The sequence below is a fragment of the Haliaeetus albicilla genome, chromosome 3 (genome assembly GCF_947461875.1).
Source record: "Haliaeetus albicilla chromosome 3, bHalAlb1.1, whole genome shotgun sequence".
NCBI lineage: Eukaryota > Metazoa > Chordata > Aves > Accipitriformes > Accipitridae > Haliaeetus > Haliaeetus albicilla.
The window spans coordinates 65,215,760-65,229,213 of NC_091485.1; the positions used below are offsets into that span (position 1 = coordinate 65,215,760).

General features: G+C 41.9%; 1 protein-coding gene across 18 annotated transcripts in view; it reads right to left on the bottom strand.

The window, feature by feature from the left end:
* The window catches only part of MTSS1 (MTSS I-BAR domain containing 1), a 127,195-nt gene that overhangs the window by 109,249 nt on the left and 4,492 nt on the right, over positions 1 to 13,454 (bottom strand). For all 18 annotated transcript variants that reach the window (XM_069780029.1, XM_069780019.1, XM_069780024.1 and 15 more), the window contains exon 2: positions 1,538 to 1,599. In XM_069780029.1, the coding sequence (XP_069636130.1) occupies positions 1,538 to 1,599 (62 nt within the window). The remainder of the gene's footprint in view (positions 1 to 1,537; positions 1,600 to 13,454) is intronic.

The following is a 13,454-nucleotide window of genomic DNA, read 5'->3' on the forward strand; positions in this document are numbered from 1 at the left end:
ATTAGGTCAGATTTTATGCAAGTCTTGCTTCAAATATGCACAAGATACAGAGGACATAACTGGCAGCATAGTAAATGGCCTACTGACAGCACAAAAGATTTGAACACAAAAAAAAAAAACCAGGCTTGAGAGGACCAACCAAATGCATAAGGACTCTCCACATGCCCAGGAGATTAAAGGGAGGGCAAAAAGAACCCTGACAGCTAGCTAGCAATATTGAGCACTGGAACCAGATAAACTTTTCTGGGATTTTCTGTAACATTTGTGTTCTTCATGTTCCAAACTTGTGGGTCATGCTGTTATTCGTGTACCATCTTGTTAATTATTAATTATATTGCTAATAACAAAGTTCCATTTCTCCAGTAACAAGATCCAGGAAGACCTGGCTCCAGCTCAGATGACATCTGCTCTCCTTTATCAGAGCACACAGAAATGAACCAGAGGCAAGAGACTAACATTTGCTAGAAATGAACAGCAAATCCTCAAACACAGGCTTTCAAGCTGCCTGATTGCATGTTCCTGTAGCTAGAAAAGCACTACACTGATTGAATGCAACACCACAGGACCGGGAAATAAACAAAACTATCCGTCATGCCTTCCCAGAAGGCCTGTGTTTAGAAAGTACAAAGGGCTAGGAAAGTTCACAATTTCTCTTCTTTCTCTACTTCCTCTGCTTCTTCCACGCTCACTCAATGTGACATGATTGCTGGAAACGGAAAAACCACATGAAAGTGTGATATTTTAGGCATGGCGTGGCAGAATAGCATATTCCAGCTGTTTAGGGCAAATGAGCTTAAACCCTAGCTTCTTCAGGAACAGCTCAAAACGCAATGCAGAACCACAAAGTAGACTGCCAATAACCATACCTGTTAACACTGCTGCTGCTGTGAAAACAACGCTGATGCTCTGGAGAGCACAGGGCAGAGTTGTGAAGAAATGGAGCTTGGATTCATATTAGCAGAAACAGATTTTACAAGTGAATGAATTCTAGAGATAACAGAATTGGTCTGAGTGTGATACCTATTGCACTTAAGTAATCCAGAATGCCATTTGCAAAGCATACCCTAATAATGTAAGTTTTAATAATCACTGATAAATGATCCAGCACAGGAATTCCCTTTGTTTTTAAGGCAGAGGAAGTGCTGTTAAGACTGCCAAAGACTCTTTAATATTTTGAGCCCTCTCCTAATATAAACCTGCTGTATTCTACACTAATAAGAAGGACAACATAGGGCTAACTCCAAATGCGTGTTCACTAAGCAGTAATAAACTGTCTTTCCAATTTTCCATCAGAAGCCATGAAATTTAGCTCATTTTATGTTTATGTACAGCTGATGGTAGATTACATATTTACCTAAATACATTAAAACAGGAGTAGTAGTATGTGAAAAATAACACACATGGGTGTTGACTATGAAATATGCACAATTTTACTAGGACATGCTTAGCAAATTATCCTGGCGGAAGCTGCATTTAATCTTAATGTTTGCACATACAAGGAATTGTAGGGATCTTGACCGTGTAGCACAAAACTTACCGAAGCTGAGACTGCAGTTTCCCAGCTTTATTTATAAAATCTTCCCACACTGGGTAACTTCCCTGCAAGAAAAACAAAACACAATAATGAATACTTAATTTGAGCATTCTATAATGAATACTTAATTTCAACATTCTGGTTTTGATACTCCAGATCAAATGAAACTAGAAGTAAAGCAAGAACTAAGACTTCACTAAATCCTAATCCATTAACACGAAAATATATTTTCGCAGCAAGTTCTCTCTCACATCCTTAGACACCAGTCCCAAGCAGATGGGATGTCAGCTGGTTCTGAATCCAGATAAAACAGTAGGTCCTCTGAGGAGGCTTTACAGATTTTCCACATAGAAACACTAGGCAAGAAGAGGGATTTCAACTGAAGCAGAGAAAAGAAATGCCTTATTTTGGACGGATACAGCAAAACCAAACCTATTACAAGTGGGGTGCTAGGATATTGCAATGACATATACAGAGAAGCTCCCAAAACCAAAGGCAGGATCCAAGTTGTTCTTCTCTACAAATGGATTCTCTGTGTCATTACCAGGTTCCCATCCTCTTTTTAAAGAAAGAAATAAAATAAAATTTTTTTTAAAGCCTTTACAATAAAAGTTTGAGTTGACCAACAGACCACCTCAAACACTGTCTCAAGGTAACTCAGCAATTAGGCACAGAAAAAACACAGCAGCCACAATACAATAAAATTCCCCAACAACTGCCCTATAACTGCAAGGCCTGCTTCCAAAACAGTCCCAAATGACCTTGGAGCTGATTTCTGAATTGAAGCTGATAAAGCAGCGTGGCATTGAGTGTACACAGCAAAGTTTTTAAGAAGGTTTAATTCTTCTTGACTTCAGGTTTCCTGTAAACTTTTTCCCCATTTTTAAAATTGTGTTAAAAGCCCAGGCTTTCATTTAGAATATGGACAACACGTATTCTTGCAAGTTCTGATCTTTATTTTCCAAAGTTAAAAAAAAAGTACTGATTTTCATGGTTAAAAAAAACCCCATCATTTTTAGACCAAAAAAAGGTTAACTTGCTCTCTGCAGAACAAGTGCACATTTTCTGTTAACAGCAAAAACCGTGGTAGAAAGAAACCTCAAAATCTCCCTTTGATTGGAGTCTAGAGAGTAAAATAAAATATCCCTGCTTCCTTTAATAAAGGTATAAGAATTGCTGTTACCAGAGCAACGACACAATAAAACCCAGATAAGGCAGATCCTCGAGGCTAACATTACCCCAGCTCTGACTGGAAGAGGTTGCAAGCAAGTGCAGTTGCTTGTAGCAAACTCGATCCACCCAGATAAACTGGTCTGCTTTTTCTAAGTAAACAAAATCCATCGCCCACACTGCCATGAGAGGCCACATCTTGTTCAGGGCAAAGGCAGCCCCTTCCCCAAAAGCTTGACAGCCAAATTCCAGCTCCTTGGTACATCCCAGCAAGGCAGCTCCCAGATATCCACTGGGAAGCCTACTGGTACTCTACATATTTTTTAGCAAGGCTTGCGGGGTTTTTGCTAAAGAAAAAAAAAAAAAACAACCCACCAAAAAAACCCCCAAACCACAATGTAAAACAGGTGTTCATAAAATCTCATTATACCTACACACAACAGAGCCAGTGGGAAATGCAGAAGGGGAAAGAAAAAACAGCAGTTATCTGGGTGGCGGAACCTAGAATATAAAGTGCTTTGTGCTAAGCAAAAACTGTCAGACATTTTAAAAATGAAAGAAACCTGCCAATTATTTGAAAGAGGAAAAAAAATACGCTATTTCCTTAAACCTATTAGTCTTCCTGAAATCACCTACTCTGAGCCCTGTCTCTCAACGTTTGTCTGCATGCCATATATGCATTATGCATGTGTATGCCAGAAGCCCTGAAAGCCCTGACAATTAACAGCAGGGCCTAAGGCTTTACTGGATTCTCTAGCAAAACGCAAGCCGGCAAGCAGAGGATACCAAAGCAGCCTGATTATGTTTCCATCTCGGTGGTATATTATCCAGCTAAACATGCCTGATGGCATGCAGGAGATTGACACCAGCCTTGCATTTAGCTGCTTCACAGGGAAGCTTAAGACACTCCTATCAAAACACAGCTCAGGAAGAAAACACCTTTCTTTTTTTTTTTTTTTTTGTGGCCAGCCTGGCCACAAAGCAAGGAAAATTGGAATAGTCACCAAGCATTTCCACAACTATTTCTTCTTTGTCTTTAAAAATGTTTTTCTCTTCAAGCCAAGCCTACTAAAATAAGCTGTGACAGCTCACTTAAATAGTTTGCTATATTTGTTTGGTTGAAATCAATGCAATCACTTCACCTGGACACTCCTACAATGGCCAAGAGCACGTGATGTCATTTTGAACAGGAGAAAAATGCAGCATTTTTAAAAAAAAGTCACTGAATTAATAACTTGGGTAGTGGGTTTTGTTGTGGGGGTTTTTTGAGGGGGAAGTGTTCAGCAGTTAAAGAAAACCTTTCAGTAGTTTTGCACCAGTGACATGAATTCCTGCATTATCTGCTCAGCTTGCTGTATCTTGATCTGTTCTCTGCAACTCTGAATTCTCTCTAATAAACTCAGCTGAAAATTAAGAAGTTCATTTTAGCTGTGTTCCAGTAGAATTTGCTTTCACTTTTCCCTGCTGAAGCCATGTCCACAAGCTCATCTCTCTCTTGGTAACACACAAGTCAAGTCTTGCACATAAATTCTGCCATCCCTTTGACCTTTTCCGAAAAACACTTTTACCACTACATCCCTTCTGAAACGAAAATCCCCTTGATTCCTACCTACAGCAGAAGTGCGCAATGCCTATCACTCCACAGGACCTAATAACTGGGGTTTTATCCCATCTCCAGCACCTAGGAAGCAAGGAAGTCATTTAGTGATGCTTGTGGGGACAAGCCAAGGAGATGACACAGGAATCAAACTAGTGCTGTAAATGCTGCAAGGCTCCAGCACCCTGGGGAGCAGCTCCTTCTCCAAGACCTCTTCGCGTACCACCTTCACCATGGCAGCCCCGCTGTCACTCCATGTCTCACCTCCATGTTTGCAATAATAGTTCTTGCTTTTGTCAAAGCGGCTGTCAAGAGAAACATTAACGGTGGTGGAAACCACACACTGCAAGAGCCATAGAAGTGCATTCTCGATTTGACACGTACCTCTTTCTCAATTTAAACACAAAAGAAACAGCAGGTGGAATTTGACTTCTTTGTCTAAGTGCTTTTGAACGTAAATCCACTTTCGAAGAGTAACAACACAGTATTTTTAAATGCTGTCTCTCCCATGGCTTCCTCTGCTCCTTCTGCAATTTCCGATTTCAACCAGCTGATAAAGGAAATCAATTTTCCCCCCTTTAAATGTCAGGGTTACTCAGGCCCTGGCATTATCTGTGAGAGCAGCAGGCCTCCTCCACCTCCAGCCCCGCTCGGAGAAGAGCTGCTACAGGAATCTGGGTCACAAATCCTCTTTTTAGCTCCTCACAGGTTAAAATAGAAATCGGTTACGGTGCGGGTTTGTTTAAATGGTTTTCTTGAAAATCGTTCATGGTTTAATCCAGGAACTATTTCCCCCAAAATAATTTCGTGCCCAATTATTTCTTCACCATCGGATGAAGAAATTTGACGTCTTCAGTGAAACTGGAGTTTCACCATTAGTCCACAGCGCTCCACGGTGCCAAGTCCCCTCAAGCTGCTCAGTGGGGCCTGGCCCTCAGCTGCTCACCCGCCCATCGAGGCCTGTCACCAGTAAGCCATAACATGCCATTATCCTACCCTATTGCTTAATTAGTCAGTTTATAGGTGATTAGTCACCTGATCGCAGGGCCTAGCTCCAGCTAATCTATGCTGAACACAGGCAGGGAACCACCTTTCAGCCTCAGGGCTGAAAAACAAAATGGTGCCTCGTGCCCATCACCCATGTAGCCAGCCTGCAATTAGGGACATGAAACAACTTTCCCTCCAGGACAGGCATCACAACAAGTGTTTGAAAAGCACCAGGCTCAGCTGTAAGTGCCAGACACCAACACCCAGACCCGCCAGCATCTGGCCAGACAGCATCCTCCATAGCTGCAGCTCCTGGGGCGGGAAGGAGAGGGGAAGCATCTTCACTCAGTGAAAGCCCATCTGACATCCAGACCCATGGATGTGGGCAGATGTTATAATTTTTGTCTGTCTTCCTCACCATTCAAATCTACTTTAACTGGCAATAAATTTCATCTCCCCCAGTTGAGTCTGGTTTGCTCATGGCAGTAACTGGTAACCAATTTCCTTGGCTTTGTCTCAACCCATGAGCTTTTTCATCTTATCTTCTCCCCTGTCCTGTTGAGAAGGAGTGAGAGAGCGGCTGTGTGGGCACCTGGCCAAGGTCAGCCCACCGGGAAGAGCAGGCAATGATCACTAACAGGCAGCTTTGGAAGGAGCATTTAAACCGCGGATGGAATGAAGAACTTTGTGTGTGTGTGTGTGAACCAGCACAGCCACCCTACAAACACAACTCTACAAGAGATTTATTGAAGTTTGTTTTTCCCTTCCTTTCAGGCCAGCAATCCTGCAGTAGGAGCAAGACAAGACCCAGACAAGAAACTCAGCGGTTTCTCAATAAAGGAAGGGTAGACTTGCAGCAAAGGATCATATTTACTGAAATTGTTATTGATTACATCTAATGGCAAGAATAGGCACCCAGATTGCTGTATTTAAGATTACAACTTGAATATCAGCAGTCTTGACAGTTTAAAACTGTTCTGTCACTCCTTCTGCTAAGAAGTTATGATTCTTCTTTTTCCATTAAAAGACACTTACTTCCTTTAATAATTTATTTCCATGCACCCCAACTCCCACAGACAAGACGCATCACATCTTCTAAAAACCCTTGACAGCGTTCTTTTAAGTGCTTTCATTTATCAGAAAGGCTTTTCAGCCCTATTATCAGCTTTTGCTGGGACACCGAGTACAAAGGCAGCAGAAACAGTTTGGTACCTTGACCATAGCAACAACCCATCTAAACTTTTGGGGCAGGGGAAAAGAGACAGAGAGTTGCTCTACAGTAAAGCAAATTCAGAATCTTATTTTGGCAGTCCCACCTAAAGAGGCAGGAGAGAAAGGGACGAGGCAGGCAGTGCCTTGGTTTTATCTCACCAGTTACCAAAGGAAGAACTTTATGCCTTCCAGAACAGTACTGAACAATGACTATCTGCAGACTTCAATAAAATGGAAAAACACACTACACAGGCTACAGGAGTTAGGACCTCTCCACCTCAGTGTAGTTGTTCAGCTATGACCAGCTAAAAAGCTGAGTCCCAAACACACATCCTAGTAACACATCCAAATGCTATACATCTATCTCTGGAACAAAAATTGTAGCTTTGCTCCTGCATGTGTCCGCCTACCCCTCCAAAGTAAATTATGCCGAAAACAAAAGATATTTTTATATAGTTTTATTAGATACCAGAATCACAAGGATTATTATGAATGTCTCATTTCTGCGGCATTCACTACATCACCTCCAAGTAGCAAAGAGATTTTATTGTGCTAGACACCACACAGTCACAGATGTTACACACAAAGAACAGCCTGGATAAGCAAGCAGGGTTTGCACATAGAGACTATCACTTTTCCAGGGGGCCTTCAACAGGCAAAAACAGGAAAAAGTGGAGGGGAAGGGGACAGGAAAACAATGACAGCCTGAAAAAAAAGGGTTCCGGCCACAGATGTCTCAACACCTGGGAAGACGCAAGGGTTGACAATCAGTTTCGCTTCCCAGCTAACATCTGGCACTGGAATTTTTTCCTCTTTTCTAAAAGAATCAGTAGTCAACTGGGGAAAAGGGCACTTGGCCAGCCACAACTGCAAGAGTTACAAAGCGCTACCAAACACTAATGCATTCCTCTGGGCAATCCACAGATTTAGCCAAGTCCATGACTCATGAATAGGATTGCCCAGTCCTTTAATAAGCCACAAAAGCTCCTGCAATACAAAGATGAACAGAGAATGAACCATCTTACACAAAGTTCACAATTGCTCTACTCCATCCAAAAAATTCTGCTTGGTGGCTTTGCCTCTTTCTAGGTTGAAAAATAAACAATTGAAGAGCCTGTCTATGGAGGCTTCTAAGCTGCATCTACTTCCCAATCATTCACCAGAATAGTCTCAATATTTCAACAGACTGAAACATAAATTTTCCTGCAGGGGAGACTTCACTCTTTATGAAGACACAGAGGTACACACAACACCTATACCATGACTTCTTTGGTTTCGTTTACCTCATTTCAAACATACAGAATCATACAATGGTTTGAGTTGGAAGGCACCTTTAAAGATCATCTAGTCCAACCCCCCTGCCATGGGCTGAGACATCTTTCACTAGGTTGTGAACCTAAATCTATCCTCTATATCTACACCCTATTTCTTAAATTCAAAACCAGAACTGAATCGAGAAAGTCCCAATAATGATTTCAAGAGGATCCCATAGACTGGTGTCATCAATCAGCCGTTTTCTAGCGGTGCAGGACAAGAAACAATCAGTTTTACTTCCAGCAGAGAAGTTTCAGGTTGGATAATCCATCCAACTCTAAGACCAGTCAACAGGCAACTCTGAAAGGTCAGGGAGCTTTTTTTCACTGGAAATCTTTAAGGAAGAGTAACACGTTTATATTGAGGTCTTCTAGGAAAGCGTAATACTCCTACAAGGCAAGGAAAGGGACTATCTGACTGCAAAGTCCCTTCTGTCTTTCTAAGCTAAAGGTATTGCCATGCACAGGGGAAGTTCAAACTTAGCTCCAGCAGCAAAAGGGACCCTCAACCCATGCAGAATGCTTGCTGTGCCAGGATGAAAAGTCATCAACAGCAAAAGACATGAACTTCACAGAATTTCACAGCAAGAGCTGAACGCACGCATTACTGAATGGAGGAGGAGACAGGTACAAACTCAGGGTTTGAGAGATCATAGTGCATGCAAGTGAAAGTAAAAGCATGTCAAAGATCAGATTAAGACATCATTTAACCTGTAACTACCCTTCAGGAAAGACAGCAGGGGTAATTAAAATCAAAGTCTTGTATCCATGCATCTATTTCCATTATTTCTGCTACTTGTTTAGGGAATGGCAGGGTTAGAAACAAGCTTCCATCAGCACACACAGTATAAATAGGCATGCCAAGCTTTGCTTTCACAAGGTGATACGTTATCACAACATTGCAAATTATGCAACAAAACATTACTGAAGACATCTCATACGCTATTAAAAAATAACTGTCAACTAGATATTTCTTCTATGCATCACAGAACCACTTGTTTAGTATTTTCAAAACTGTTTGGTTTTCAGTCTAAACAAAGCATGAGGACATTGAGAAAAACAGATAATGGCATGGTATCTTGAGAAAGTCAAGACTAAAATCCAATCAGGAAAGTCCAGAAAAGGGCAATTGCCCTAATGGGGAAAAACCCCACATAGATACCAGTTATTTCTACATTCCCAAACCACCTGAAGAACTCTAAAGAATGCCCAGTTCCCTGAGCACTGAAATGCAGCACTTCTTAGCAAGAACACAGGTATTGATCAGACCTTGCTTACCATTTAAACGAGGAGGGTACCTAAGTCTGGCACCATTCTGTTGTTAGAGCTCTAGAGTCTTTAAATTGTATTATAATAAAGCCTGCATTGCGCTAGCCCAAATTTAAACATCCCCAGTGGAAGATACCAGTTGCTCCATGGTTGTGACTTCAATTTGTAGTACAGCAAGGACCTGTGAAAACTCATCCCCCCTGGTTGCTGCATTGTATCCTGGCTTACAACCCAATTCATGGCCCTCCTTGCTTTGTCAATAGGGACCACATCAAATCTGTACCATCCACAGCCTAGTTTCATAGTTTGTAAGACGAAGAAACTCGGCTCCAAAGCAGTCACTTCATGGTTTAAATCCAAGATTGGGTAATTAGCAAACAAAAGTTATACTCATACTGTGAGAAAATACATCATGCATAAACATACAGTCTCTCCCTCTCTAAACACAGGAAGTTATTCTTAAGGGGCAGGGGGGGAACAAACAACTAGCCACAGCTTCTAGAGACCTTTTATCCCATGCTACATTAAAAAAGCCAGACATTAAGTAGTCTTCTAGAGGAAGCATTTAGTTCCACATTCTTCCCTGCAGGTCTAAACAAGTTTGCAAGCCTGAATAGCAGATTTCTCCTCAGAGACTCATCAATACTGCCTTTCATCCACTCAATCATTAAGTGGCCACTGTGCATACTTGACAGCTATTTCCTAAACCCACAATATTTCAGCTGGGTCAAAACGAAGATAATTAAAATATCAGGAGGCAGTCCTTCAAGTTAATGCCTACACAGGACAGCCTCAAGACAACAGCCCTGTGTTGGTAATGCCACCAACACCACTGGGGTCTCATCCCTTCTTCCCAAGCAAGGAGAAACCCTAACTTCTAAGTGTTCACTCAACACAATCTCCATCACACAAGCAGTCAAAACAATCTCCAGAACCCAAGAAGTGGCAGTATCTATTGCCAAAGTACTGACAAGCATCTGAGTTGACCACAGAAGTACCTCACTGGGGAAATGGCAGCAGCCAGGTAGCAAAGCTTTTAGTGCTTTATGAACTTTGGCTTTTGCCAGACAGTAAAGCGTAGGTATGCTTGTCACAGGCTACTTTCTCTCCATTTCACTCATGAGAAGAGAAAGAATCACTTTCAAGCTCCAACTTAGACACTCGGTTTGATCACAGACAATGAGCATCCCTGAGGTTTGCTCAGGGACAATTTTGTTAGGAGGCATCTCATCACAAATAAAGCTTTATTAACAAAAAATCCCAAATTAAGCCACTAGACAAAGGGCTTCAGAGACACTATAAAGCACACGTGTGACTTATGTGGCAAAAAAAAATATCTCATGGTTGGGTGAGAAGTATGGTGGCAGTTTATGTGGAAGAAAAACGTGAACAAATCTGAACCTTTTTGTACCATGAATCAAATGTCTCTAGTTACACACTCATCGCTAGCATTGTGCACACCAACACAAGTTCATTCCTGCAAGTGTTCTTTTTAAAAATATCCAAGGCAATTGGTTAAGTGATGTTTATACTCCAGCTAGCATCCTAGAATTAAAATGAACTGCACAATGCTTATGGCTGTTGACCGGAAGAGTGAAAAATACAGAGCTCACACACAGCCTCACAAGACAGATGGCCAAATTCTTCATGATCTACAAGCCTGTGGTCAAGATGCTCCAGTCAGACTTCTCCACTAAGAAACTGATATGTCCCATAATTTCAGTTACAGAAAAGGAGTTCAAGACACTTGTGTTGAAAGTTGATCAGTCACTTGTAGATGTCATCTCTTCTGCCTGCAGACACTAGGTTATCACGGTGGGGGGGAACAGCAATATGTCTTAAGCAGTAACAACAAAGTGGTGTGTATGTGTGGATAGAAACATGTATTATACTAGGAGCTTAAAAACGATCCTCTCATTAACTCCATGCTCTAGACACACTCAATTCCTTCTTGTCCTAGGGGAAAGGAGTAGAAGTCACTGAACCTGCAGCCATAGCTTGCCCTTCTGTAAAATGGGAGCCATTCTTTGGAGCTAAGTCACACACAGAGCACTTTGAAGATGAAAGCTGCTACGGTCTTAACCACAAAGCTACCAGACATTTTGTCTCCAGTCCTTCGAAGCATCTCAGCATTCAAGCTATCTCACAGCCCAGCAGGAAGAAGTCAATCAACCTCCTTAAAGGTCAGCACAGATGCCAGTGAACAGGGCATTGCTCGGCATCTCACAGTATCAAGGTAGCCATAATTTTGAAATTGAAAACATACACTTGAAGAGGGAAAAGCATTTCTGTACATAGCCTAAAGAGGCTACTCTACTCTGAAGAGTAGCCTCTTTACGGCACTAACTCAAACCTCTCTGTACCCATCTTTGCATGCTCTGAAGTAGACCAAAAGCCCTTTTTAGATACAATTCCTATTCTGCCCTCTGCCATGTAATGCTTTCTGCTTATCTTCAAGACCACACTGTCTCTGGGTAGACCATGAACCTTAAAAATATTTTTCAGAAACTGAAAAAACACAGGCTGTTGAGCAGAAGATGCTATTTACAGATTCACAGGAATACTCCCTCAACTGTTGCAACTTCTGTACTTTGAAAAAACATAGCAAAAAAAAAATTGGGTTTTTTAGGTATTTTATATCAAAGATTTTGGTACAGATCATGCACACTCAGAACTGAGGAAGGAAGTAGCAAACTCTCCCGAATATCGCCCTCTGTTAGGTATTAACCAGCACCAAGCCTGTAATTACACAGACTTCTTGTCCTCCAACATTTGTTCAGTCAATTGTGTTTCATGCAGTACTGCACAACTCCTTCCACACTTACAACCTCGCAAACCCTATTATGCAGCTCTCGGCGTCCTGCCAGATCCAAAAGGAGTACTCTTAAAAGACATTAAAAATCCTTGCCCTAGGTATGTCATAGAATAAGCCAGCCGCGTACACACTTACATAGCAAATGCTCAGCAGTTGTATAAATTGTTAACGCTCACACAAGAGTATTCGGATCAAGAAAGAATGTGTCCCTAAAAAAATAAATTACTTGCTCACAAGTATGTTCCTGGCTATGCCCTGTTGCTTGAACCCCAGTATAGTATTTAAGCAGGCATGCAGTGGCTCTCTTCCTGCACCATCCTTCAGCCTTTGCTGCACATCAATCCCTCCCCCTCCGAGATGTTTACAGAAAGATACTGCAGCTGCTTAGAAAAGGCAAGGAATTTCAGCCTACACAAACCAACCATTTGGGCAAGCAGATTGTTGGGAGGCAGCAAGGGTAAGAAATCAGTGCAGCCAGCTAAGCCCAAAATGCCTTGGTGGTAAAATCTTTAAGGAAAAAAAAAAAAATTGGGAAGAAAAGCTGCATAGAGCGGAAATGAACTCATTTCACGCTTTTTGGGGAAGGGGAAGAAACATCGATTTGCTAGGTTTGGAATAGATCAGTTGCCCTAAAGACCATCATTGAAAGGGACATGCCAGTGCAACATAGCACGCGTGGGAAAGGGAGGACAGGGATGCCCTTTCCTCTCCAAGCCTGTATCTGTCTGCTGCACATGAAACCTTTGTTTTTCCTTACAATAGTTACCATCCTTAAAAGCTGGATTGAAGCTAGACCTTAAAATCATTGAGCTGAAGATTCCTAATCTCCACAGAGACCCCCAGCTTCAAATAAAGCACAGCTGCAGAAGAGCTGTCGTATTACGACCTGTCAGGGAAAACAAATTTGGTCAGATTCTCTGATACACATGGGCTGTCCCTTGGATTAACACGAATGCAGAGGACCTGCAGCTGTACTTGCCGTAGTAACTGTCTCAGCTTTTCTACTTGTTCCGTTTAATATTTTTTTCCACTCAGTTTATATTACTTGTGTGAATAGCACGAGGCCATCCCTCGCAAGCAAATCCTGCCTACTTAACAAATGGCTCTTAATCCTTGATGTGGCCACCCCCCAGCTCTATCTTCCACAAAAAGCACGATTAAAGTGCTGCTTCTCACCAGCCACTTCCCAACAGAAGATAAGAGGCTGCAAAAACATAAATGTTTCTCATGCCCATATGTTCATGTCTTTCCCTTCTGCTTTAACCAAGAGCTTTGCATGGCTGAAAGCAGAGGCGCGCCACCATCACGTCCAAGAGTCCCAGCAGCAGCAATGGAGTGAAGGGAAGTGTTCACCTCCATTATAGTATTAAAGTAGAGGTTACTGCCAAAAGCAAAAGGCCAATTTTATTGAGTTTTCAGCTAAACGACTATAAATAAGGCATGCACACTTAAAATAATTTTTAAAGTTTTCTAAAATTTCACTCCTCTGTTGGGAGCCTTGTTTTTGTTCACTGCCAGGACAATGTTTGCAGTCCCCCTCATACCTGCATGTCCCTC